The sequence below is a fragment of the Tachysurus vachellii genome, chromosome 8, assembly GCF_030014155.1.
Source record: "Tachysurus vachellii isolate PV-2020 chromosome 8, HZAU_Pvac_v1, whole genome shotgun sequence".
Classification (NCBI taxonomy): domain Eukaryota; kingdom Metazoa; phylum Chordata; class Actinopteri; order Siluriformes; family Bagridae; genus Tachysurus; species Tachysurus vachellii.
In genome coordinates, this window is record NC_083467.1 from 12,148,625 (window position 1) to 12,174,945 (window position 26,321).

The 26,321-nt window shown below is 36.2% G+C and overlaps 1 protein-coding gene across 1 annotated transcript; it reads left to right on the forward strand.

Annotated features, from left to right (window-relative positions):
* The first annotated feature begins 1,795 nt into the window (after window positions 1-1,795).
* Window positions 1,796-16,096, forward strand: ralba (v-ral simian leukemia viral oncogene homolog Ba (ras related)). The gene is made up of 5 exons (XM_060876289.1): window positions 1,796-1,934; window positions 12,778-12,940; window positions 14,040-14,248; window positions 14,635-14,812; window positions 14,897-16,096. The coding sequence occupies exons 2-5, from the start codon at window positions 12,827-12,829 to the stop codon at window positions 15,017-15,019; spliced, it is 624 nt and encodes a 207-aa protein (XP_060732272.1). The 5' UTR covers window positions 1,796-1,934; window positions 12,778-12,826; the 3' UTR covers window positions 15,020-16,096.
* Window positions 16,097-26,321: the final 10,225 nt, after the last annotated feature.

Here is a 26,321-nt window from a genome sequence, read left to right on the forward strand (position 1 = left end):
ACATCTTGTGGAATCCAAGACGTCTATTTTGAGCCCTATTCTAATTCTAATAATAGCAGTACACAGTGATATGAATGCAACTAGGTTTGCAAAGGGGCAGAAAGTTTCTGGTAAATTTCCGGTAAATTTCCGGAAACTTTCCACGGGAACTTAATCTGGGGAATTTTGGGAATATTCAAAATTGGAAACTTTACAGGAATTTGTGGAAATTTATGGGAATTTACAGTAATTTATGGGAATTATTTGGAAATATAGGGAAATGTATATAAACTATAAACTATATCATATACAAACATAAATAAACATTTTGTTTGGTCATAAGCAGACATGCACGCAAGGCAATACAAATTTTAAAAATGATGTCTTGACTGATTTAATTGTAAGTAGAGCTTTAACTGATTCTTTCATTGAGTAACACAAAAGCATAATAAACATTATTATGCTTGTAATAAACATAATAAACTTAATAATTGTAATAAACATATTTCCCTATGATTGCTGTAAAATGAAAGCATCCCCCACCCTTGCCCTTCTAAAAAAGTCCCAATCAAAATGTAAAATGAAGCATTTTTTCTCAAGCTTATTAGGTCTCTGCTTCTGTGGTAGTGAAGGCCTGGAAAATGGAGATGAATCCCCCCTTAAGTGATATATGGAGGATTTATTTTTTATTAAAAGTGTGTGTGGAGGGTCATCAAATTATCTGTGAATGTGGTAACACTCCTAATTTACTGCTTAATAAGTGTTAGTAAGGTAGTTATTAAGTTTAGGTATTGGGCACAATTAAGAATGTAGAATAAGGTAATGCAGAATAAGGCATTAATATGTGCTTAATAAGTACTAATAAATAGCCAATATTCTATTAATATTCATGCTAATACGCAACTAGTTAAATGACCCTAAAATAAAGTGTTACTGTGCATGTTATAGAAGAATGCAAGTACATGCAGGGGGTTTGGCCTCAATGGCCTTCCAGTAAGCAGTGTGCTGTGTGCAAGTGACCGAGGAATACAGGGTACAAATTCAACTTAAATTGCATTAAATCTTGTTGTTTTAAACAAAATTATGCTGCAAAAATTTTTTAACTACATTTAAGTTCCTTGTTATAGGCAACTCTGCATTTTTTTAAATTCCCAGTTTATTTCCATATATTCCCGTTATTCATTCATTCATTCATTCATTCATTCATTCATTCTTCTTCTACCGCTTATCCAAACTATCTCGGGTCACGGGGAGCCTGTGCCTATCTCAGGCGTCATTGGGCATCAAGGCAGGATACACCCTGGACAGAGTGCCAACCCATCGCAGGGCACACACGCACACACACACACTCTCATTCACTCACGCAATCACAGACTACGGATAATTTTCCAGAGATGCCAATCAACCTACCATGCATGTCTTTGGACCGGGGGAGGAAACCGGAGTACCCGGAGGAAACCCCCGAGGCACGGGGAGAACATGCAAACTCCACACACACAAGGCAATATAAGATCACAATAAGATCACAAAGCACTGTTACTTTTAATTCCTAACATCTTGGCTGTATTTGTCACTGTTAACACAGACACATGGCATTTTTTTTCAACAGAAACAACCAAATCTTGTGTTGACACAAAAGTTAGTAGTCTTAATACAACTACTAATCACCACCCATTAGTAAGAACTCACACGTTACACGACTAAAAGTGCGAATTGTAATAACACGCCACCTACTGTATATGGTGGAATGTGATCGCGGATGTAGTCAGTCTGATGTTATGACGCAACATCCGGTGTAGTTTCAGCTTTTCCCCCAATCTGGAGGGTGGGGTCGTGCTATCAGGGGCAACAGCTTTCTCTCTGATACAGAACCCGAGCTTTGTGCCACTGAACACACGATTAATGCCTGTAAAAAGATAACATTACGACTGTTGAGCGGATCAAGACAGTGTGTGGTAAGGTTTCGGATGAAAAATACATTTCCTCTCAAAGCATTTCTGTTGTTTTTGTGCTCGTTTGTTTACAATTCGCGACACTATACACTGCTCTGGGGCACAGACTACTTAGCCTAATGGTGGTAAACCTGAATAAAAACTACAGCATGAACAAAAACAATAATGTGTCGAGATGCTGTTTATATTATAATTAATAGAGACTTTTTTTTTTTTTAATGATTGTGTTGTGTTATAAGGCTTAGTCCACTAAACTCATTCAAGCTCCTAAGTTATTTTTCACTGTAAAGATATGTATTTATTGATATGAAAGACACAATGTATAGTGAAGGACTGCGGGACTGAAAACTGTGTGACTTTAGAGACTGGTGTTGTGTCATGTTTCCTGTGTCATGTGTACACCGTATAGCAATGATGAATATATATTTGTCACACCTTGGTTAAAGGGTGTTTTAGATATATATGGCAACCTGTCATTTTTGCCATCTTTGCATGTTAAGAAAATCAGTGTTTAGCTCACTAACTTTTTCTGTCTACACCTAACTTTTGTCCTCTAATCTAAGGAAAGATTAATGAAACTGTGAAAGGAGAACAGGTTAACCCACATGTTACTTTATCAAAAAATCTGTTTAGTCACCAGATGCTGTGAACATTTAAATTCAAGCATATGGACACCTACATACCTACATACATACATACATACATACATACATACATACATACATACATACATATTTTACTTATAAATACAAACTCATCGTTCAGGCTACATTCAGTGATTACATTTGAAGATTACATTTAGATTGAAATCACACACACACACACACACACTCACACACACTGTCTCTTTTCTCTGTTTCAAGATGTGGTGTATTTACGTACTAGGAAAAGGATCCTCATGTGTTCCTGCACCATGTGTTCCAGTACTCCATAGTGAGGCTTTTATGGCTTGTTATTTTGGTTTAGATTTAACCTTTTTCCCCATATAATCTGTTTAACAATTAATCAGCATCATATAATTGAAGCTTGATGAAAACCACAGTGTTGAACTGAGCACTAGAAGCTTTTAACAAAATGATTTAAGGCACAGCTCTATTAAGACATGTAATATATCATGTATAACATCTCGTTACGCTTGTATTCTCTCAGAACTGCTGTTTCAAGATTTAAGATTTTTTTTTTGTCCTGGTCAAAGTTACATGCAGTTTATAAATTGCAGTGAAATATAAACCTGACCTGCTCCACCTTAGACCTTAGTTTTTAACTAAAAATGATCTTTACATGTAGTAACAATACAGAAACGTAATGTGGAGATGTCTTGCATGTAGTAACAGTAGAAGTACAGTTTGCAGAGTGTCAGTGGAGTGATGAAGTCCAAAGGGATATGTAAGCTGTTCATGTCCGTATTGAGGAGTCTCAATATGCTGTTTTGTTCTGTCAAAATAAATATTTAATTTGTAGAAAGATCTTTTCAAAGGTGTTTTCTATGGCTCAGAAAATCAGATCATTTGATATCATTTGTAGTGCTATAACAATGTCTTGTTCTTCCTTATGTACCCTGTCATCTGTCTAACGCATAAACTGTGACCAATTATGTAAACTATTGTTTTCCGTGACTCAAAAACATGTGAGAACCCATGTCATATAAAATTGCTTCTGACTCAAATATTCCACAACTCTTCCTTTCAAGAAAGAACTTTATCACCCTGAATTGCAGTCTGTCATATGACAGTTATATACTGAGTCCAGCAAACAATATACCAGGCATTTTTTTTATTGCTTTTTCAGATACCAGAAATGTTTCTCCTGATCTGGTTTGCTTCAGTTTAGACTTAAGACTGACTGGGACGAAAAACATTTCATTAGTTAGTGAGTGTCGTAAATGAACCTAGATGAAATTGCTGCACCACAGGAAATGGAGAGTAATAAAATCAGGATCTCATATATAGTTATTTAGTATTTTGTTCTTGCTGGCTCTGTAAATTTAATGCACTAAGGACTATAAATCTTCACAAGTCTTCAAATGTTATACTAATCAGTAATATTACATTCACCATTATGACTGTGATATTTGCAGTTCTTGCAATTAGAACATAACTGTGCATGCAGTTCTGACATTTGTAATATTTAATATTTTATAGTCAGTGGTGTAGCTTGGAAAGCACCTAAATTAGTGTTTAGTGTGTTTATGTACAGAGCACATACAAATACACACAACATTTTCAGCCTGACCGATAATGTACAACTTAAACAACTGCTTGACCTTCTAATATAATTAATAAAACACAATAAGTCTGTAGATGTTCCTGTGTGTCTCCATTATTAATAGAACATATTGTCTTGGGCTTCACTTGACATTTGTGGCTCACCTCTACATTAAATAATCACTTCACCTGCAAATTTATTTAAAAAATATCACGAAAAAAGTGAATATAACTGAGAAGTGATTTAAGGTTAAAGTAATTACTGCCATATTTTCTGCTTATTTTGCTTGTTAGAATTCTTAGAAAATGTGCTTAGCAACTCTCATTCACAGCAGCAACAAATACCATACATCCTCATGGAAACTACACATGGCCTGCCTTTGTTTAGTTTGTAGGTGGTGTTTTACTGGACATACGGCTGTATCCAGAAAACAAGCACTCCCAGGCTGGAACTCCCAATTGTTAAAGGGGAAAAAAAACATGTTCCTCATTTTTTTAGATGGAAGCTTTCTTTAAAGTTCTTCAGGAACCAGAGAGTTGAACTAAGCACCAGATATGTTTAATACATGCTCTAAATCATAGTTATGTTTCTTGTATCGCATCACAGTTAGTCTTCTGTCTGGCAGTCGTGGCCTAATGGTTAGAGAGTCTGACCCGAAGGTTGTGGGTTCGAGTCTCGGGTCGGCCACTACTGAGGTGCCCTTGAGCAAGGCACCGAATCCCCCCAACTGCTCCCCGGGCGCCGCAGCATAAATGGCTGCCCACTGCTCCGAGTGTGTGTTCACGGTGTGTGTGTTCACTGCCGTGTGTGTGCACTTTGGATGGGTTAAATGCAGAGAATGAATTCTGAGTATGGGTCACCATACTTAGCCGTATGTCCTTCACTTCACTTCACTTTTCATCAAGCCGCTGTTCTGTCCATGTATTTTGTAGCTTGCTTGTGCCATTGGTGCTTTTTACTTCTCAAGAAAACAAATCAGAAATATAGTGCCATAAGCTGGAATATACAATGTCTTGCTCTTCTTTAGTTACTCAGGGAAATACCCATAACATGTGAGGACCTATAAAATGACTTTTTTTTTTTTTTGTTACAGCATGCAAACTTTTTTTTTGTCTTTCAAAGCATACAATGTCTGACTCTTAAATTCAGGTGATAATTGCTTTTAATCCTAAATTCAGGATTATGTTCCTTTCCGCATTTTCGCCTGTTGCACAAAATAGTCATGTTCTTAGTACATACCTTTAGTACCGTGTTTATTAGCTTGTATAAGGATTGACAAGTAGCTTCTTGATGTTCATTCAGTTCACCTCCTGCTCACTTAAACTCTGGGAAATAAAGTTAAGAGGAATTTTCAGCTTCCTAAGGGGCACAAAGCACGATTATGATTATATAGGCTTGTTTCATGATGTGTTTACATATCAGATATTTTTTGTTATTCATTTATTGTCGTTTAATCACCTTCCTTGCTGACCCATTAATGCATGTCTAGTTTCAGGGCACAGTGATAAAGACAAGTGTTCTAGTGTGAGTTGTTCTTTGGAGAGCGATTCACAATCACAATTACCATTCACACGATTAAAAAGAATCCAATCCGTGTGGAACCTTCAGTGTTTAGATGTGACTGAAGCTGGAGTTATCTGCATGTCAAGGTTGCATAATCTGGCTCTTATCCCTTTAGAGATTATTTTCATATGTTTGGTCTGGAGAGACCTAAATGAATTACAGTTGTTTAGAGAAGTCCCACCCATTTCACCATCTAACCATGCTCGTGGTGCCCTTGCTTTCTGTCAGGGGAAATTAAGAATGATTTGAGTCCATTAATGTGAATGTACAGTTTAATGTACAGACGGTAACTTTAGACAAGTATGTTATTAACAAAAAATAACTGAATTTATTAGGGATGCCAATGAAATTATTTTGACCAAAAATCGTTGGTGGTTTTTAGGCCAAAAGAGGAAAAGAACGATGACAATTTTTACTTTTAAAGGTTAAAATTTGTTTCCAGTGAATTGACAAATCTAATACTTTGCAAGTAGTGTTAATGGTGTGATATATAATTGTAACGCTCGGTTGCACTAGTGATTCTTGTTGTATCTCATAAACGTATGTCGTAGTCATCTTTGTGTGGCATCTTCCTGTTTGGGTTTGCCAAGGCAGACCATCCGATCCGCATATTTTGATTTGCGCAGGTTTCCGCTGGTTGACCTTCATGACAAAACCCTCACAGTTTATCCGGGCTTGGGACAGTCACTAACGCCCCCTTTCCACCGAGGCAGTTTGAGTGCTGGTTTGGAGCCAGAGCCTAATTTAGAACCAGTTCTTTCTGTTTCGACAGCCAAAGCACCAGCTCTGAACCAGGAAAAGTGGTTCTTAAGTAGCACCAAAAAGTTGCTGGTCTACACTTAAGAACCGCTTGTGTCAGGGGCGGTGGGTGGGGCTACTGTTAGCACGTTTGATAATGTAGCTTAAGTATAATAATGTTTAATACTTTTTTACTTTAAGCACACATTATAGTAAGTATCTACATGCTAAGGCTACCTTTTTTCTGTGTTAATGATAAAATAACATAATGTACTTTCTCGATGACAACCTCAGTTTATACAAATTACATGGAGCTGCACAAACACGTTGGATTCGCTGCGTTTGGATGCTAATGTAGGTTCACAAAGCCATGAGTATTAACAGTAAAGCAACATCCGCCATTGTTGATGAGTTTGTGTTTGCCGCTGCTGCGCTAAAGTTGCTGGGACACGTGACGCGTATACAGTGACGTCAGACTTGGCTCTGTGATGCTCTCTAGCCGGTGGAAAGGCAAACCGGTTCTTAGAAGGATCGCCAGTGGAACCAACTTTGAACCAGCACCAGTGCTAGCTCTGAACCAGCACCCGGTTCTTTTTGGTGGAAAAGGGGCATAAGAGTTACTCCTCTTTTACATAACTCCTCTGTGGCTATGTTGGTTCCCTGCCTGGGAATCAGCGGTGAGAGCGTGGGATCCTGCCTCTAGGCCACCAGGGACTGTAGCATCTTTTATTATGTTACTATATCATATCGACCAGCCTTAAAACACATTTGTGAACCTTGTGAATTTATTAGGGTTTCTGCATTAATCATTTATAAAATGGGGTTTGATCTTCATCTGAGTTACAATAAACATTCTGTCAAAATTACATGAAAACTGTGTTGTTAAGAACGCTCTATCATCCTAATTCAGTGATAAAATCCCTTAATCTCTCAGTAAGCCATCTGCATCTAGCTCGAGATGATTAGTATTCAGTAAAGAGAGTCACCAGAGGCAGGCTTCCGGTGCTATGGGGAAACAGACCTAAGCATTTATTCTGTTCTTGCAAATTATCAAGACTCAAGAAATTTTAGTTCAGGGTTAATGTTTCCATTATTAACCAATTATAATTTGTAGGGTTATTTGTGCCCCGTATCTAGTATTTGTACTGATGTGAAACACTGTTCTATGTAATAGTTATGCATGGTAAAAATTTAAATCCAAGCGTTTAGCTCTATAACCAAAACATTGCTTGGGGAAAAGCTATTATGGAAATCAGGATTATGCTGACTTCCCTAAACTCTTTCTTTGTGCACTGATATTCTATAGCAGCGTGTCGGCCATAATTATCAGTGCTGTACACTAAATTGCCACACCGTTTTTAGCTATTTGAAAGATGGTCACTCAAGATTTAATAATCAGCTTTCCATGTTCATAGCAGTCCTCAGTGATACTTATCTAAAGGCCAAATGAATCTGGATTCAAACCCGAAACTGCTCTGTAACGCAGTTCCGTAGTAACATGACTACTTATCAGATTTGTAAAAAAAAAAAAAAAATAGTGGTATGGTGTTTTCATTGCTACTAGATTAATGGTAAGTGATTTCAGGCAAAGGGAATTTCATCCCTTAATACAGATTAGAAAGAGGACGTTAGTGTTGAGGGGCTTTGGCTCAGTTATGCTCCTGCTTTCTCAATCATTACCATCAGGAAGTTTCATACAAGCAACTCAATGAAGAGAAATCCGTCTGGTTCCCTAAGATATTTCCGCTCTACACGGCTTCAGAAGTATTGGCACCTTTCATGAAAATTGCTGTAGAAAATAAGACGTGCCTTAGGTAGTAATTTCCATCCTTTTTTTTGTATCATGATGATGCTGATAATGTGCATGAGCAAAATGTTTGACTCTGGTCCTACTTAACCACAACACACAATGCCAGTTCTGGTTCAGGAAGTTCAGGTGCTGCATTTTGTAATCTGCTAGAAAGAGCTTGCAACACTTCCAAATAACTTTGACAATTGATTATGAAACAAGAATAAACTTCTGCACTTCTAAATATTTGAACTGTTTCCCTTTTTCCTCACTGTGAGGGGGTATTGATTGCTCATGGATCTAATTCCTGGAAAAGTTTTAAACATAAACATCTTTTGTTGTGTCCTTAATTGTGTTAGACTTTTTTTTTTAACTGTTCATTGATTTTTTTTTTTATGTATAATCCTTTGTATACATTACATGATTTGTGAAGGTCAGCACCAATCAGTCTCTTTTTGTGTTGAAGTTCTCAAGGTAAGGGATGGCAACAGGATTTTACAACCGCATATTTAGCTTTACGCCAGGAAAACAGGACGTGGTTAAATGTAAAAACAGAGCACCAAGAAAAAAAAAAAAATGAAAGAAGTTAAAAAAGAAGTTTTTTGTAATTATTTATTTATTACTTTGGATTGTCTCTAGGGGGAACTCTACATGTTAAATTGAAATCATTCAAACAGAAATAACAGTGAATGTTTAAAAACATTTAATAGCAAATGTACATTTTTCCGTTTAACTGGATTCCCATTCATGGCAAGTTTGTTTTTATCAGGTTTAACATTCATCCTTGGAATAATTAGGTCAACATTGAACCAGTCTAGGCTTGAGAACAGGGAGCAAAGCCGGCTTTGATCCAACTCGGCTCACTTAAGTCCATCACTGCAATAATGTCAGGCATGGAAGAATGATGTCTTGTTTCACTACAAACTGAGTTTCCAATATTATATTTTATTCTCTTTGCACTGAACAGGTCAGTGGATGATGGCCACAGTCTTGAAACAGTCATATTGAAATAGACCCATACATACACCTCATCCAATTAATTACATCTCTACATTGATTCAGTTATCTAATCAGCCAATAGATACAGGCGAGGAGTTTCAGTTAATATTCGCATCAAACAAAACAAAGAAAAAGTGTCATCTCTCTGACTTTGACTGTGGCATGAAATTTGGTAGCAGAAGTGCTGGTTTGAATAGTTTAGAAACGCAATTTTCACATACAACAATCTTTAGAATTTACACAGAATGGCATGAAAAACAAAAAAATGAGTGAGTGAATGATGGTTATGTGGGTTTCTATAACAAGGTCAGTTTAAGCTGCCAAGAAGGATATAGTATCTCATAATAATCGCTCTTTACAACCATGGTGAGTGAAAAAGCATCTCCGATCCTAAAGGTGCATGTAATGCAACGGCAGTAGATCATATAGGGTTCACTCCAGTCAGCCAAGAACACTAATCTAAGGCTATCAATTACACTGACTTACTCTAACTGAATAGTTAGAATATTAGGGAAAAAACATTAAAACAATGTTTGGAAAAAGAAATTGTTTCTATGCTGTGACAAGTGCTTTAGTTCTCACAGTGTTAATAGTAATCTTAAGGAATTCTGGGAGTAATTATCAGTGTTTTACCCTTTAACCTGTAACATTCTTTTAGTCATTTATCATCGTAACTGCTTTATCTTGGTCAGGCTTACAGTAGATCAGTAGTAATAGTTTAAAAAATGTAAATATTAATTTCCTTCTGTTACGCATAGCCTTGAATTATGGTTTATGGTGTGGTACAGATGTATGCATGTGGTAACCTAGTGGTTAAGGTGTTGGGCTACTAATCGGAAGGTTGTGAGTTTGATCCCAGGTCCACCAAGCTGCCACTGTTGGGCCCCTGAGCAAGGCCCTTAACCCTCAATTACTCAGCTGTATTAAAAAAAATAAAAATAATGTAAGTCGCTCTGGATAAGGGCGTCTGCCAAATGCTGTAAATGTAACTGTGCATACTTTGTAGTCAGTCACCTGATTAGCTTTTAGATTAGTTTGTCCTTGCTATGGTATATCCGTTTAAGCTTTTGAAGTGTGATGTGATTTTATCCAGTGTCACTGCTATCTCCAGGTCGAGGAGAGGGTGTGAGTTTAAAGAGGGTATTTTGCCACGTACTTACATCAGAAGGAGGAAAACCGAATAAATGCCGTCACAAAAATAGTATCCACTATATTGGCAAAAATGCACTTAAATATATGCTTGTGGAAAGTGGACACTAAGCAGACAGTAAACATAAATGATTTTTAATGTCAGCAGACTCTTGACTTCTCACATAGACACAATGGTGTGTGAGAGGGAGCAAGGGACAAAGATGAATCATGGCTTACATGCTACATAGCCTCTGGCAATCTGGGAATCCTAACGAATTCATTTATCTGGGGGAAGGGCAGGGGCATTTATATTTCAGTGGATTGTAGCCATAGGAGTAGGTAATAAAGGACCATATGTAGGTCACAATTTAAATCCGGTTGCCCTCTGTTCATTCTTTACTTGAGTTTCCCCTGGTGGTGGCAGTCCTGAAGCCATGTCCTATTTTCTGCCATAATTTACCATTGAGTAGCAATACTCATTTTAATATCTATTAGGTTTATGTACAAAGTGGAGCGATATTAAACATAATAGTAATATTCTTCCAGTGGTTGGACTAGGTGGAGCTGGATCATGGTTCTAGTTCCTGTTAAATTACTGCTGACAACGTGTGTAAGGAAGTGTGAGCATGCACCAAAAATGCCATAGCCAGCAAATCCTGGCGCAAGCTTCCTGCATGCATGTTGTTGCAGCTTCCTAGTAAGGTCCTTCATGTCTTCAACACTGCCAAGAACAATAGCTGGAAGCAGTGCGTCAGGGTCTCATTTCCTGGGTAAAGATCAGCAGTGTGAATATGCACTGGACACCACATCCACTCTGTTTATCCCTCCAGCAGCATGGCAGATCCTCAAGGATCATTTGTTGGCCTGGGCTCAACAAGATTTTTTAAGCTTTAAGTACATGTTGGTGTTTCTGTACAAGTACTCTACTTAAACAACTTTTAAAAATATATACAGTAGGCTTATGTATTAATGGTGTATACCAGGGAGTTTGTTTGTTTGTTTTTGTTTGTTTGTTTTTTCATTCATTCATTCATTAAAGATCACACAGAAGTCAATTAAGTAAGATTCAAAACGAGTAATAAGTCAAGTTGTTATTATTATTATTAGTCTGACAGGGTAGAGTATCAGCTTAGGTTAAAGTAAATTTGTATTATCAAAAGCCAGGTTACTTTTGGGAGGAAAGCATATAGGGTAAGTGCCATATCTATTTCAGTAGCTGTAAAAAGTAAGAAATTAAAATGAGGCACAAAAAATAAAATAAAACGAGTAAGGGAAACCCTGAACAATCGACTTCAGTCCCCTGGGATTTTACACTTTTAAAAATTTCTTTTTATTTTTTTATGTAAAATTTTTTAACTGTATACTTCAAACAATTGAAGTATAGAAAAAAGCAAGGATTTGGGGTCGTTTTAGATCGATAATAACTAAACTGACAGTCGTTGGTCAATGTCTGGGGTTAGAAAATGATTTAAGTGACATGACAGTCTTCCTTTAACAGTCTTCTCTACTTTTTTTAGTAATCAATATCCACTAAGTGCATTCCTGAAGATTTTTGTATTAATTTAATCACTACAACACTGGGCCTCTTTTATCAGTGTTTTAGTGAAGTAAATCTTTGTGTAAGCCAAACCAATCAAAAAAAAAGCATTCACACATTTGCATGTAGTGACGGCCACAAAACTCCATAAAAGCGCACAGACGGCTAGAAAGAAGAGTGTGTTCGTCACCCGAGGCATTTGTTTACAGCATATGACTATATACAGACAGACTAACTTCCGTTAATATAGTAGCCTTTCTTTTGTCTTAAGTGAAAGATTATTTTTATTTATGGGTTTGTGTTGTCTCTCTTAATTTATTTTTCATATTCAAATGCATGAAATAATAATATAAAATATTAATATTTCTGAAATAATTTTTAGTACCTTTTAATAACAATATTTTCTCCATGATATTCTTTGAGGTAACATGAGGATGTGTTTTTGATAGAGACTAAAAAGCACTGTTATAAGTTGCTCTGGATAAGGGCATGTGCTTAATCTAGAAATGTAATTATATGAAAACAAAATAAACTTTAAAGTGTGTTCCATAGCAAAATGTGTTATAATCCAGGCAAATGATATGATTTGAAGTGATCAAGTCTATTCCTACATTAGTTAGTATTCTAACTAACGTAGGATATAGATGTTTTCCAAAAGTACATGATTTTCATAAATTACACGAGCGTGATAAATAAGGCTCAATGTTATTAAAAAACCCACAAACAACAACATTTCAGCCATTTAAGCAGCAAAGAGTTTAAAATGGCAAAAGTGTATTCAGCCTTGCATACCATAATACACTGATGAAAGTGTCTTGTCTTTCCTCATTGTTCACTCATAGTAGTAGGTTTTATACAACAAAACCATGTGTGTGTCTCTCCAGGTAGAATCAGATAAAGTGTGTGTGGAGCAGCTGTAAGAGGAATTCAGATATGGCAGCCAACAAGGGGAAAAATCAGAGCTCCTTAACATTGCACAAGGTCATCATGGTGGGCAGCGGTGGTGTAGGCAAGTCGGCACTTACTCTCCAGTTCATGTATGATGAGGTGAGCTGTCATGCTAAAACAATGTCACTACATGGGCAAAAATCTGTGGACAACTGGTCATCACCCCCATATGTGCTTGCTGAATATCCCATTCCAGATTAATTCTGTTGTTGTTATAACCTTCACTCCTCTGGGATGGCTTTCAAATAGATTGTGAAGTGTCGCTGTTGGAGGCCTGGGGTGCATTCAGTAAGGTTGAGTTCAGGGCTCTGTGCAGGCCACTTGAGTTCTTCCACTCCAAACTTAGCAAACCATGTGTTCATGGAGCTTGCTGTGAGCACAGAGACATTGTCATGCTGGAACATGTTTAGGCCCTGCAGTTCCATTGAAGAAAAATTGTAATGCTAAAGCATGCAATGACATTTATTTTCAAACTTTTTATTGCATAACACACTCCATTATGAAGAAAAAAGGACATCATTTACCCTTATCCCTCTTAATTTACTACTAGAATAACAACAGAAACATCACAACTAATGAAAACCCAAACTGGAGTTGAGGAGTAGATGAGCATACATACAATAAACTGATCAAACAAACTCTATACCCTAATTATTTATCCGAATATAATACATACTGGAAAAACCCACAAACCTAAACAGAAGGCAGGGTATAGGAGTTAAAGTACAAAAAAAAAAATGCAGTTAAAAAACGTTCCCAGAATAATCAAACAGAGTTGCAGGACTTTCGGGTTTACAGTGGTGTAGAATATCCAGTTGTTTAGAACTAAACCAAGACCAGGCTTTTGGAACCCCACAAATTTCTATATCGGGGCAAACAACTGTACTAAACCTCAGCACCTCAGACATAATTGTAAAATAATTAACCGAGTAATTTTGCAGCTTATGACAAAGAAACCAAAATATATAACTAAAATAACAGTGAGACTTTCAACATCTATCCAACCTCTCCTTTATGGTAGAAAATAGTTCAGATAGCTGGGTGCATGGAAGGACATTTAAGCCAAGATCTACCTATGAGTGTAATGATCAGGTGTCCACATACCTTTGGCCTTATAGTGTGTAACTAACTACATGTTGCAGACATGTTCATTTCCTAGATTGATCCTTGACATAAATATCTTTGTTTTGATCATCAGTTTGTTGAAGATTATGAGCCTACAAAAGCAGACAGTTACAGAAAAAAGGTTGTGCTGGACGGGGAGGAGGTGCAGATCGATATTTTGGACACAGCTGGACAGGAAGATTATGCAGCCATCAGAGACAACTATTTTCGCAGTGGAGAGGGTTTTCTGCTTGTGTTCTCCATAACTGAGCAAGAGTCTTTCACAGCCACAGCAGAGTTCAGGTGGGTATTAACTCGTGACCTTCACACCCTTGTGATTTGAAAATAATGTTCTATATTTATATATTTCACTTTACAGGATTTAGACCCTTTTTTCCCCTTGGTGAGTTTTGTACACTTGGCCTAATGTCTGTCCAGGGAACTGAACTCTGCAGTGGCGTGTCCAGATTCCTTGTAATTTAGAGAGGCATGTTAATTATTGCACATTTCATTACAGATGTGACATTTACAATTACACGATCGATCTCTTTTGGAACTTGGATGGAATCTGATGATGACGCCCTTCTCCAAACAAACCCAGATTAAATCCTGGCTACAGATGTGTGTTATTTGGGAGCAGTGTAAAAATACTCTGCTAAATATCTCACACGTGTGCGTCTTTTGTACAGGGAGCAGATCCTACGTGTTAAAGCTGAGGAGGATAAGATTCCACTGCTACTAGTAGGGAATAAATCTGATCTGGAGGATCGCAGGCAGGTCTCTGTGGATGATGCAAGAGCAAAAGCAGAGGAGTGGAATGTACAGTATGTGGAGACTTCTGCTAAAACACGAGCCAACGTAGATAAGGTTCGATACATATTGCTCACATTATGCTTTACTCTTACATGAAAGCTGAAGTATTTATTAATATAATGTCGTTTAATTCCAAAGGTATTTTTTGACCTCATGAGAGAAGTGCGATCCAAAAAGATGTCAGAAAATAAGGACAAAAATGGAAAAGGAAAGAACAAGAAGAACAAGAAGAGCTTCAAGGAACGGTGCTGTTTACTTTGAGCTCCACATTGACTTTCTATAAGCTAATCTAATTCTACTCTAAGAAACATTTCAAGTTTTCTTTTGCAATCAAAACATAATTAGTGGCAAGTCATCACTGACCAGGCTTTTCATATTTCCTTTCTCCATGCAAACTCATCTCTTGGTCAGTGGCTACTTTCTGTAGCACTTTATGACTAACGTGGAGGGGAGCAATCTGTGGCCAACACTAAGCTTTTTCTTTTTTATTTTTATCTTGTGTAATTTAGCTTAATTTCACATCTTATTTTCAGTCTCATTTGTGGCTATACATTAATAGTAATGTTTCTTGTATTCAGAAATATATTTTTTATCCCTGTGCCACTACGTGGTGGAGACATTATGTTTTTGGGTTCTTCCTTCTGTCCATCTATGATTCTTGTTAGAAGTATATTTTAAGAGTACTTCAGGTATGCAAATTAGTAACAAGAAGGACTAGCCTTGTGGTCGGTGGACGTTTCCGCATTGATATTTTTTCTCAGCTTAAAGGAAATTTTTTTTTAACACCCAAATGTTTATATTTTTTTGCTCTTGTTTTGAAAATGTACATCTAATGACAATGTTAGAGATTGTAAATATCTGTACTAAACTTGCTATACACAGCTGAGACTACTGATGTTTGGTAGAAAAACCATGACGTCTGGCCGGCTAGGAGATGATATGGGGTTAATGTACCAAAGTGCTGTGTATTCCTAATGCCTGATTCATTCTAAAATCTCAGATCTCCACTGACACACTGAGTTTGTGGAGGTGTGTATACAAGATCGTTAAATGATGTCACACTCAGCAGCACTATTTTGTGCCGCTTAAAACCTTTCTGGGACTTAACAAGTCCACTTTTGGCATAGGAGAATCTACACTGCCTCCCAATGGTTGACATAAATACAGGTACATTACATGGATAGATACTGCTTAGGAACATGTTGCCTTGATGTTTCTTAAGTTTTATTGTGCTATTTTTGTAGAATGTATGCTGCCTTTTCCACCATCAGACCCTTCTGATAAATGTGCCATAAGTACCTGTGCCAACCTGATATTAAATGTATAGCAATGACTGAATGCTGATTGGGTTTTTTTTTTTTTTTTGGTTCATTTTCTTTAGTATTCTGATACACACTCCGAGTGCTACAGATCCACCAACGATATTGCTGAGATTGTTGTTTTATATCATTTTATAGGTTTTGGCCTTTCAGAAATTTTTATAATTGTTTCCACTGGACAGTAAATCAAGATAATTCAAAATATGTTGCCAAATAAACATTTGTTGTATTTCTCAACATGGTCTTTACATGCTCTGAACTTCATGCTAATGTTAATAGTTTGTTGTATGTTCTTCCTTTTTTGCTTTAAATTGAAATGCATACAGAAGATGTTTTGACAGAAGATGTTTTGACAGGATATATTGATGCATCATGCATACATTTTCTCCAGCTGTAAAAATCTCTCCCTATACAGCGACCCATTGCTTCCTGCCCAAGGCCATTTATACATATGTCTACAAGAGCTAACTATCTTGGCATCCCATAGCAACAGCATTCTTGTATCCATATTGTGCCTAATAGAGAGCCTTCAAAGTACAACTCTTGACTTGAATCTATGTGAATAGGGAAGAAAAAAGATTTATACAAATAATAGTATACATGATATATTTTAATCTAAAATTCACCTATATGCTGCTCTATTATTGCTTACTCCCACTTGCTCTCTCTAACAACAAACTGAGAGAAAAATAAAGTTCAGCAGTGATACTTCATTAAGCAGAATTGGAGCGACAGTTACTCGTGTGCAGTGGACAGATACGTCCAAAATGGATCCTTTTGCCCTTGGAAACCTTTGATAATTTTGGTAAAAAAAATACAACAATCTGATTTGTGGTTAATGATCAAAAAGGCTTTTTTTGCAAACTTGTTTTGATTGCATAAACCTTTTAATATAAAGTGTTGAATGCATGAAGGAGTGTCCATATTAATTCTCTTCACCATTAATTGTTTAGCATTTTGCAAAAATAAATAGCTGCACTACTATGAAGGTAAAACCTTACATACCGTGTACATGCTCAAAATATCATCTCGCTGCCTGTTACTCAGTTGGTACTATATTTCTTTTTGCCTGTTTTTATGACGTGTGCCAATAATTCTTTTTTTTTCTATAATTAATAAAAACTGGTCAAACAGGCGGTATTGTCTTGACATATTGGATGTTTGCTGAACATTTGCTGGAATCTTTTGTAAATTCTTCTATAGATAATGGAACATAAATACAGATTTCAGATATTTACAAATAATCAGTAATTTCAGCATCATTGTTGGATCGTTAAAATCTTTAGATAACTTTATGTCCACTGGTGTTTATTTAGATACAATTGAGGTAAAAAAAATTAACGTTCTGCTTTAGGAAGACCCCAAATGTAATGACAATCTCAGAAAGTATAAAACAAATCTGTCTATCTATCTAGAAGTCTGGTTTCTGAGGTGTCTGGTTATTGTTCACCGTACGTGATTCTGTTTGGTTAGAAATGTGTACAAAATAACATGAACATTCCTCATTAAGGAAAGTCAGAAGCTTTATATGTTATGTTCAATTAACACATGTCTCATGTACTTGTTGATACAAGTACACATGTATCAACAAGTATCAAAAAGTTAAGGTGGGACTGGTAACAGCAGCATGGTGAAAGCCTGTAACAGATAGTTTTGACCACCAGGGGGCGGTCATGTCATTCACACTCAGTCCTGCTGGCTGTTTTGAATTATATTTGTGGTGAGTTTTCAGTCTTATCTGAAGTGAATGCATTTTCTCATGCTGCAGCAAATCGTTATATTCACTTGAGCTGGAACAGGGCATCACAAACCTGCTAAGGAAGCAATGAAGCTTGACAAAAACATTTTCTAGAATATTATCCATAAATACTGCATGCATTTACACAAACATTTCAAAATAAAGGATGAAAAATGCAAGAGATTTTTTTTATCACATGAATTGTGAATGACATGAAAAGTCTGAATGTACCAGAATACATTTCAACATCAAGTCTAATGTTAAAAAAAAGCCTAAATCAGGCTGGTGTAGGTGCTGATGTTTATTCCAATCAAGCAGGAGCCACATCTGATTCCACCTGTTTAATAAATTGATCTTTTCAACAGACAATAGGCTTCTGTTTGGATGGAATGAAAACATGCCCCAAACTGGCCCTCTATGCATAAGATTGGACATCGCTGGTATAAATGATTATGACAGGACAGCTTGAATGCAGATTTATATATTATCTTGGGGTATAAATAGGAGTCGCACAGCCTTATGAGGATTACCCTACCAAATTAATTTAACTCTAGCTCCAGTTGAGAAAATGAGCTGCAGAAAATAACCGCTGTCAAATCTTGACTAGACCAGAAAAGAGTTCTCCTGCCAGTTGTTTTGTCTTGACTGTCAAACCAAGGTACTCATTCTTCGCTAGAACAGCCACAGGTAGCAACCTAAAACACTACAGAAGAGCTGAGATGCTGCCATTTTCCTTTTGCTTGGCTTGACAGGATGACCTTTCATTTCAGCAAAGCCCTTTGTTTGCTGACCGTTTCGCTTGCCAGATAAAGAGCTTGATTCTAATGAGGTTCTGTTTATTAGAGCTCATGGCACCTTCAAGATATTGTGCCATTTTCCATATGAGTTGGTCCTCAGCATGGGTAATTCTTTTGAAAAACAATGAGCTTCAATATTGCTGATGAAAAGAGCACTGATAGCTTAGTTAACTGCTCTTGAGGACTCTCATTGTGCTACAAGGTATGTTGCACAACAAGATGTGATATGAATGTAAAAATATCCAGTCATGTTCAAGCTATAATTAAACAGGCAACAGCTTAGTCCATAATGCAAAAAGCATCAATACTGTTTAATGTTTAATCCAGATGTGTTATTCCAAATAAAACAAATTCAAAGTGTGGGGAAAAAGTCCTTGAAATGCCCCAAAGAAGACATTCTCTTCAAAAATAAATGGTCCCACAGCACCTTGAAGCTGTACCCCATGGGATTTCACTGATGTGGGCCTAATTAGTCCACACACCTGAGCACAATTGCGATTCTGAATATTTTTGACCCAACTTAAGGGGGCTTGCAAATTTTATTTAAAGACATTGAAACCTATTTATAAAACATTTCACTTGCATAAAAAATGTAGACACTTCTAGAACACGTCTACAGTTATAACTTGACAGGTACAAATGTTTAGAGTGTTGTAGAGTGTTGTGAAAGCATGCAGTCAGTATTCATTTTCATATATTAAGAACATTTATATTCCATCTCATTACCATCGGAAGGCAATTGTGATTGAGTCATTGCAAACAACAACAACAACAACAACAACAACAACAACAACAATAATAATAATAATAATAATAATAATAATAATAATAATAATAATAATAATAATAATTTAAACATTTGTGAACTTTTCACGTCAAAGAACTGACCCTAAATGGGGAGAACAGCTTACAGTAGTTTGGTGAAGGACAGAAAATTGCATTTAGAGAGGAAAGAAGTTGCATGTGTTTTGTATTTTTGTATCACATTACATTTCAGCAACATGCAGGTAACCATGTTTCCAAGTCCATGCAACCTTCATGCATTATAACTAAGCTGAGTAAACTAGGAAATTAAGTAGACCTAAAGAATATCTCAAGCTTATGTGAAGTGATATGAATACATTTAGGGATTTATTTATTAATTTCACTGCACAGCCTGATCAGGGTTTTGGTTGATTTGGAGTCTGACCCAAGAACACTGGGTGTGAGTTGGGAATACACACTGGATTTGGCAGTGTACCGTGCACACACATTCATACACTAATTTGTATGCTGGATCAGTTTAGTGTAACCAATCCACCTAGTGGCATGTTTTTGGGAGGTGTGAAAATACTGCAGAACCTGAAGGAAACCCATGCAGGCATAATGTAGAGCACAGACAGTAAACAGAGCTTAGGAAGGCTCAAACCAGGAACCCTGGAGCTATGTGTCTACTTACATTGTTCAAATAAACTCATTTACAAGTTCATATAGACTGAAAGGAACATGGTTGAAAAATAGCAAAAATTAGCTCCATTAAATGTGCTGTTGCACACGTTTACCTTAGAAAGTCCGATATCAATATTGACTTTATAGAACTGGTTTTCCATTAAAAGGCAGACTGAAATAGATTAGCTTAAGGCACGTGAGAACTGTAAGCCATTTTACAGTAAGTCACATAAAATGTTATTTACATAAAGTATACTTGCAATCCACAGTCCTGACACTGAAAATAAAAACTGAGGTCTGATCTCTTCTAATTACTATAAATATACACCTGCATCTCCAGAATCCAGAAAGATTTCAGACATTTCTGTGAATTTTAACAAAAGGTACTATCAATTAATATTACTATTACAATTATTACTGATAGCCTTGACTTGACTTCACCTGTGTGTGTCGAAAAAGGTAGTATAATTTTCAGGCATGAGGAGTAGATCGTACGTTTACACGTTTCAACACATGCAAACCAGAGTAGTGAAAAGCTTCCTGACTCATCCCAGTTTTATTTAAGAGGAATCACTTTTTTTTTGTCTTGCAGTTTTGAACTTTGTATTTCGCCACCTTCAAGTTTAACAGTTTTTAATAAATAATCAAAAAGAATGAATGCATCATTTAAAAATACAATAATTCGGATATCCTCAGGACAATTCAGGATAAATATGATAAACCAGTTTTGAAAATAAACTTATACATATTTTTGTTAAGGTCAAATACATAACCCCAGTTAGGCTTTTAGTAGCTACTTTCTTAATGATTCTATCTGTTAGTTATGTTTTACTTCACAGTAACGATAGAGTTAGTCAAGTTAAATTTCTGCTTGACTCTCTTTAAGATCTTACATATCTTTAATAATGCCTATACAAAGAAGACTTGAATTTTAATGATCATTTTTGAACACATACCGATGAATGAAAGTAAATGAGGAAATGACATCCATGGACCCTTAATGTATTCCCAGTTCAATGCACTGCCATTTTACTTCAAATTCCTCCTTCTCTTAATTTGAAAAGAGAAGCCTTTCTTTCCAATTACATAGATGAGCAACTCACCACAATTAAATAGAAGAATCTTTAGAAAGGGTACTAATTTGGTGGAATTAAATATGTCTGATTTTCCTTAATTTCTAAAGGTCTGACAATAAAATATTATACAACTGTTAAGTAATCAAAACGGTTGTTTCTTTTAGCCCCAAAAAACCTTTAACATATTATTTTTGTACAGAATTTGTAATAGATGTTTATTTTATGACTTCTGCATTATTAAGTATAAAAACATTTTGTATTTACAAAGTTTACTTTCCTTTTTACTTAAAAAAAACAAGAAATGTTTGTTAGCAAAGAACAATTTTGCTTAAAAGACCAATTTTTACACAAAAATATAATGAAGGCTCCTGGGAAATACTGCAACAGACAGCAACTGCAACTCCAAGAGGCTCCTTAAAACTAACCTGCTAATATCCATATAAAACCCCACAAAGTGTACCTGAGACTACTGAAGGCAGAAAACTGTCACACTACTAACTTTGTTATTTATTCAATGTTCACACATTATTTAAAGGTAGTAACATATAGAAATGTACAATTTAATTACATGTTAAATTAAGGAATATTTACAAGACTTCTGCACAGCAAAGTACTGTACATATCTATCTATCTATCTATCTATCTATCTATCTATCTATCTATCTATCTAAATCTGAATAAGCATCAGTAGTCTACTAATCTCTGGAAAATTGTCCGTAGTGTGTGATTGCGTGAGTGAATGAGAGTGTGTGTGCCCTGTGATAGGTTGGCACTCCATCCAGGGTGTATCCTGCCTTGATGCCCGATGACTCCTGTGAGGCACAGGATCCTCATGATCCGAGGTAGTTCGGATGAGCGGTAGAAAATCAGTGAGTGAGTGAGAGAGACAGTCTACTAGAAAATCAACAGTTTCATGGAGACATTATCTATATAATAATAGCTACAAAAAATACTTACCACTTTTTTCTTTAGATTTTGAAGGATACGCTGAGAATTGTCAAGCATTTGATATAAAAGTCCTTGAGCTTTTGATTGACAGAGAAACCTGAATAAAATGATTTTTGCCAATGTCAGATCTATAGCATGGCTCTTTAAACACATCCATTGTATGCCGGCCAAGTAAGACACTTGGTTACACAGCATGCAAAGGCACGGCACAGATCAAAACTGCTAAATGCCTTACATCAAGGGCAAAGTGCCTCCATTGACTATTGGTTTAGATTTTTTGGGTGTGGCATGATATTATATAATCTCACATGTTATTCTTTATTTTTTATACTGATTAAAGTTTTAAATGTTGACTGAGGGTTGTAAAAACAAGTTATTTAGATTACTAAAAACTAAAAGCTTATTCTTTTAGAATAAGCTTTTAGACTAGATACATGTGAATTTCAGAGTAACAGAAGCAATCTTCTACAATCTACAGTCTCTACTATTACACATTAGATAAGACAGAAAAGGTTTTATTTTGACTCAAAAGAACGTTTTCACATTGATATCATGTTTTATTGCTCTAATCAGTTATAAAACTAATAGTCTAGTATGTTTTAAAATGAAAAGTTGACTAGTAAAAATGAATGGCCATTCTGTAATACATTTGTTTTAGAAAAATATATAATGGTAAAAGAGAGTTTCCCACTGGCTTGTACACTAAGCCGACATGTGCAGTCGCTCTCCTAAGTCCTAAATTGTTGTGAGCCCATATGTGCTGTATAGTGTGGTGTGTGTGTGTGTGTGTGTGTGTGTGTGTGTGTGTGTGTGTGTGTGAGTGTGGAATATGACAGGTCACTGTGCTACAGGGCTGCTGTAAATTCCAGGTAGTGCAGAAAGGTTGAATAGTACTATGGGCTGTTTAGTTCACTGAAAAGAGAAAGCAGTAGTGTTTTGATTGTGGTCCATAAGTCTGACACATGCGCTCTTATAAGGCCTGAACCATTCATACTATAAACATTTAAAAGCTTAAATAGAAGCTTCTTCAACCTTAATAAATACTTAACTGTTAAAGAGTTGTCTCGAGTGTGTGATCAGGAGTTGTTTCAGGCTTCCCCTGATAAGTAAATTGTGAGCAGGGCTTACTATACTATGATATATTGATGGTGAGATTTTGATCCAGTGCAATTTTCAGTGATTTGAGTTTTCCTGTCAGTGTATTTTACTTCTTGGTGCGTTGAGTTTAGAAATGTTGACATGAGCATTATTTTTGTGTTTGTTGTTAAATTGTTAATTATTTGTGTTAATTAGGTGTGTAGTCAAGAGTGAATTCAGGCTCCCTATGGTGTAAATTGTAGTTCAGGATTACGTATTAAGTGTTTAGCTGCTGCAGTTAGTTAGTTAGCTAATTCCAACCATATCACTTGTGTCTCACTAATAAAGGCAAACGTATTAGTCTTTTGCTTCTGGTGAGACCTGAGTCACTTTCCTTCGAGACTTCATCCTTCCTTTAAGCAAACTCTGTGCCTCCTGCCTCTTCTCTCTCTTGCATTATTTTGAACTTAACTTAATCTAACACTCAACCCACCAACAAAGGAAGGAGCTTTCCTGGTCCTCCTGAGCTCCAGGCATCTATGTTAGTCACTCTTTACTTTCCAGATCTTCTTGTATCCTTTAATCTTGCCCTCAACCTCTCTGTTCTTATCCTAAAATTATTTCTTCCACCCTCTATCATTCAGCTTGAGGAAAATAGTTACCTTCATAAAAAGTTATGTAATAAAACACCTGTAAAATAAATGTAATATTTTTTTCTACTTGAATTAAATTGAAAATACATGTCATGTATGAAATTTTTAAGTTTATTTTAAGTACTGTAGTACTGTACTGTAGTACTTTTAATGTAAAGTTCCAAGACAGACCTTGTCTTTATGAGAATGCATCTATCTGTGAAAGTAATATTTTAAATAGAGCATTTACCTATATGTAGGTAAGTAAAAGAATATATATGGTTGGAGAAGCTCCCTTGACTTGTGTCGTAATAGATGCCTAATAGTAGCTCCAGCCACATGGCTGGAGGGAGAAAAAAATAAATAAACTCTTTGCTTCAACCCACAAACGCCGACTTATTTTATCTTTTTTAGAGATAAAACTCTAAAAATCTTTGTTTTAATTGGAATATTGATGAATCCACAAGCAGTTTTAAAGGCCCCAGGGTATTAAACAGGCTTCACAGCCATGTTACCCTGGTACTGCACATCAGAGCTGGTAATAAAAATATCAAGCGTAATGTTTAATACATCATATCTTAATATGATCAAGGAGTAACCTATTGACACCACCTATAGCTAATAAAGTCTATATGTCAGTGTCGTGAAAGATGAATTCATTACTATTATTGCAAACCCTTTTTTAACTGAGCTAGATATATATCTCTGTAATCTCTACCTGAACCTTTCTTCTCACAAACTCTTAAAATAATTGATTATACTGGGCTGATTAGATAAGCGAGTCTTGAGACTCTACTGATTGATTCTTTTGTTGGATTTGTCTTTAATCAAGGAGAGGAGCAAAGACCAGCTGAGCTATTTGAATATTATTCATTAGCATTTCATTGTTCATGTATCATGGCTTTGTGTTAACCCCTTAAAATCCAAGCTTATTATTTAGTTATTCACCTTAAAGCATAGCTTTAAGTAACTGCTACTGGATTTTCAATCAGCTACACTGAAAATAATAGTGAAAGTGTGTTTTTAATAGTCAGTGTTTTTTTGATAGCTTATTTAAAAGAATTGTATTACATAATCACAATATACTGATGAGGGGGGCACGGTGGCTTAGTGGTTAGCACGTTCGCCTCACACCTCCAGGGTCGGGGTTCGATTCCCGCCTCCACCTTGTGTGTGTGGAGTTTGCATGTTCTCCCCGTGCCTCGGGGGTTTCCTCCGGGTACTCTGGTTTCCTCCCCCGGTCCAAAGACATGCATGGTAGGTTGATTGGCAGCTCTGGTAAATTGTCCCTAGTGTGTGAGTGCGTGAGTGAATGAGAGTGTGTGTGTGCCCTGCGATGGGTTGGCACTCCGTCCAGGGTGTATCCTGCCTTGATGCCCGATGACGCCTGAGATAGGCACAGGCTCCCGGTGACCCGAGGTAGTTCGGATAAGCGGTAGAAGATGAATGAATGAATGAATATACTGATGAACCCAACACTGTACTGCAATGGCAGATGCATTACATTTCATGTTCACAGGCACATATTTTCTTTCCCCATCATTTGTTTGGTTTCTTATAGAAGTTTTCTTATTTGCTTATTCTAAACACCAAGAAATGGTGTGGGAAAAATACATACAGTCTGTTCATATCCATGTTCTAAATATGTCCTCATATAAATGTGGCTCTGCTTCACTGCAGAACAACTGGTAGAAATTTTGGAAAAGCTGGACTGTGCTGCAATACGTTGGAGTTGTTAGCATTACACATGGAATGACGAATTCCTATTACTGCAAACAGCCAAGCATTATGGACAGATCCTCAAATCCCATAGGAGGTCATTATACTGACTTGGAGCTCAACCTACTGTGTGTGGGGTGATTCTGCATGGAACGAAGTTGGAGGAAAAAAGCATGAAATATTGTGTTCAGAATAAATGAATTAACACAATGCTACATTTTTGATAGGTTGCTGAGTGAATGATGCAGCTGTAAATACGCTACATTATGATCAATTAAGGAGGTGGAGGAACTGCATGCCACAGTAATTAATCAAAGATGGATACACCAAGTACACATTATTATTATTATTATTATTATTATTATTATTATTATTATTATTATTATTAGTAGTAGTAGTAGTAGTAGTATTTAATTTTATAATATACCAATACACTGAATAATAAAATATTTCTAAATTGTTACTATATTAAATACATGATATCAGTTTCCATCTTATTTTAAACAGGTTTGCAAGTTAGTTTTATTTAGTTACTTAGTTTACGTATTTCTGGGTAAGCGCTTAAATACTGTACAATTACTGTATACAGAATGCCTATCCAACAATGGTAAAGTCCAGGGTGCAGAAGCTTTAAGCCTATCCTATGGCAATATTTGATACCTTTACTTCTGAGGATGATCAAAAATACCTGATGGTTACTCTGCCTTAGCCATAACAGGTAAGAGTTAGAAAAGTATGTAGCTGAAATAAAAATGCAATTTTCCTATCAGCATATAAACAAAAGCATATAATCTATAATATCTCATTTTAAGCTCCATGCAAAGACACT

Bases quoted from the DNA above. Each gene is read 5' to 3' on its own strand.
- ralba (XM_060876289.1), top strand. From the start codon at position 12,827: ATGGCAGCCAACAAGGGGAAAAATCAGAGCTCCTTAACATTGCACAAG. The intron at 12,941-14,039 runs GTGAGCTGTCAT...TTTGATCATCAG, and splicing joins TCCAGTTCATGTATGATGAG to TTTGTTGAAGATTATGAGCC. The intron at 14,813-14,896 runs GTTCGATACATA...TTAATTCCAAAG, and splicing joins CACGAGCCAACGTAGATAAG to GTATTTTTTGACCTCATGAG.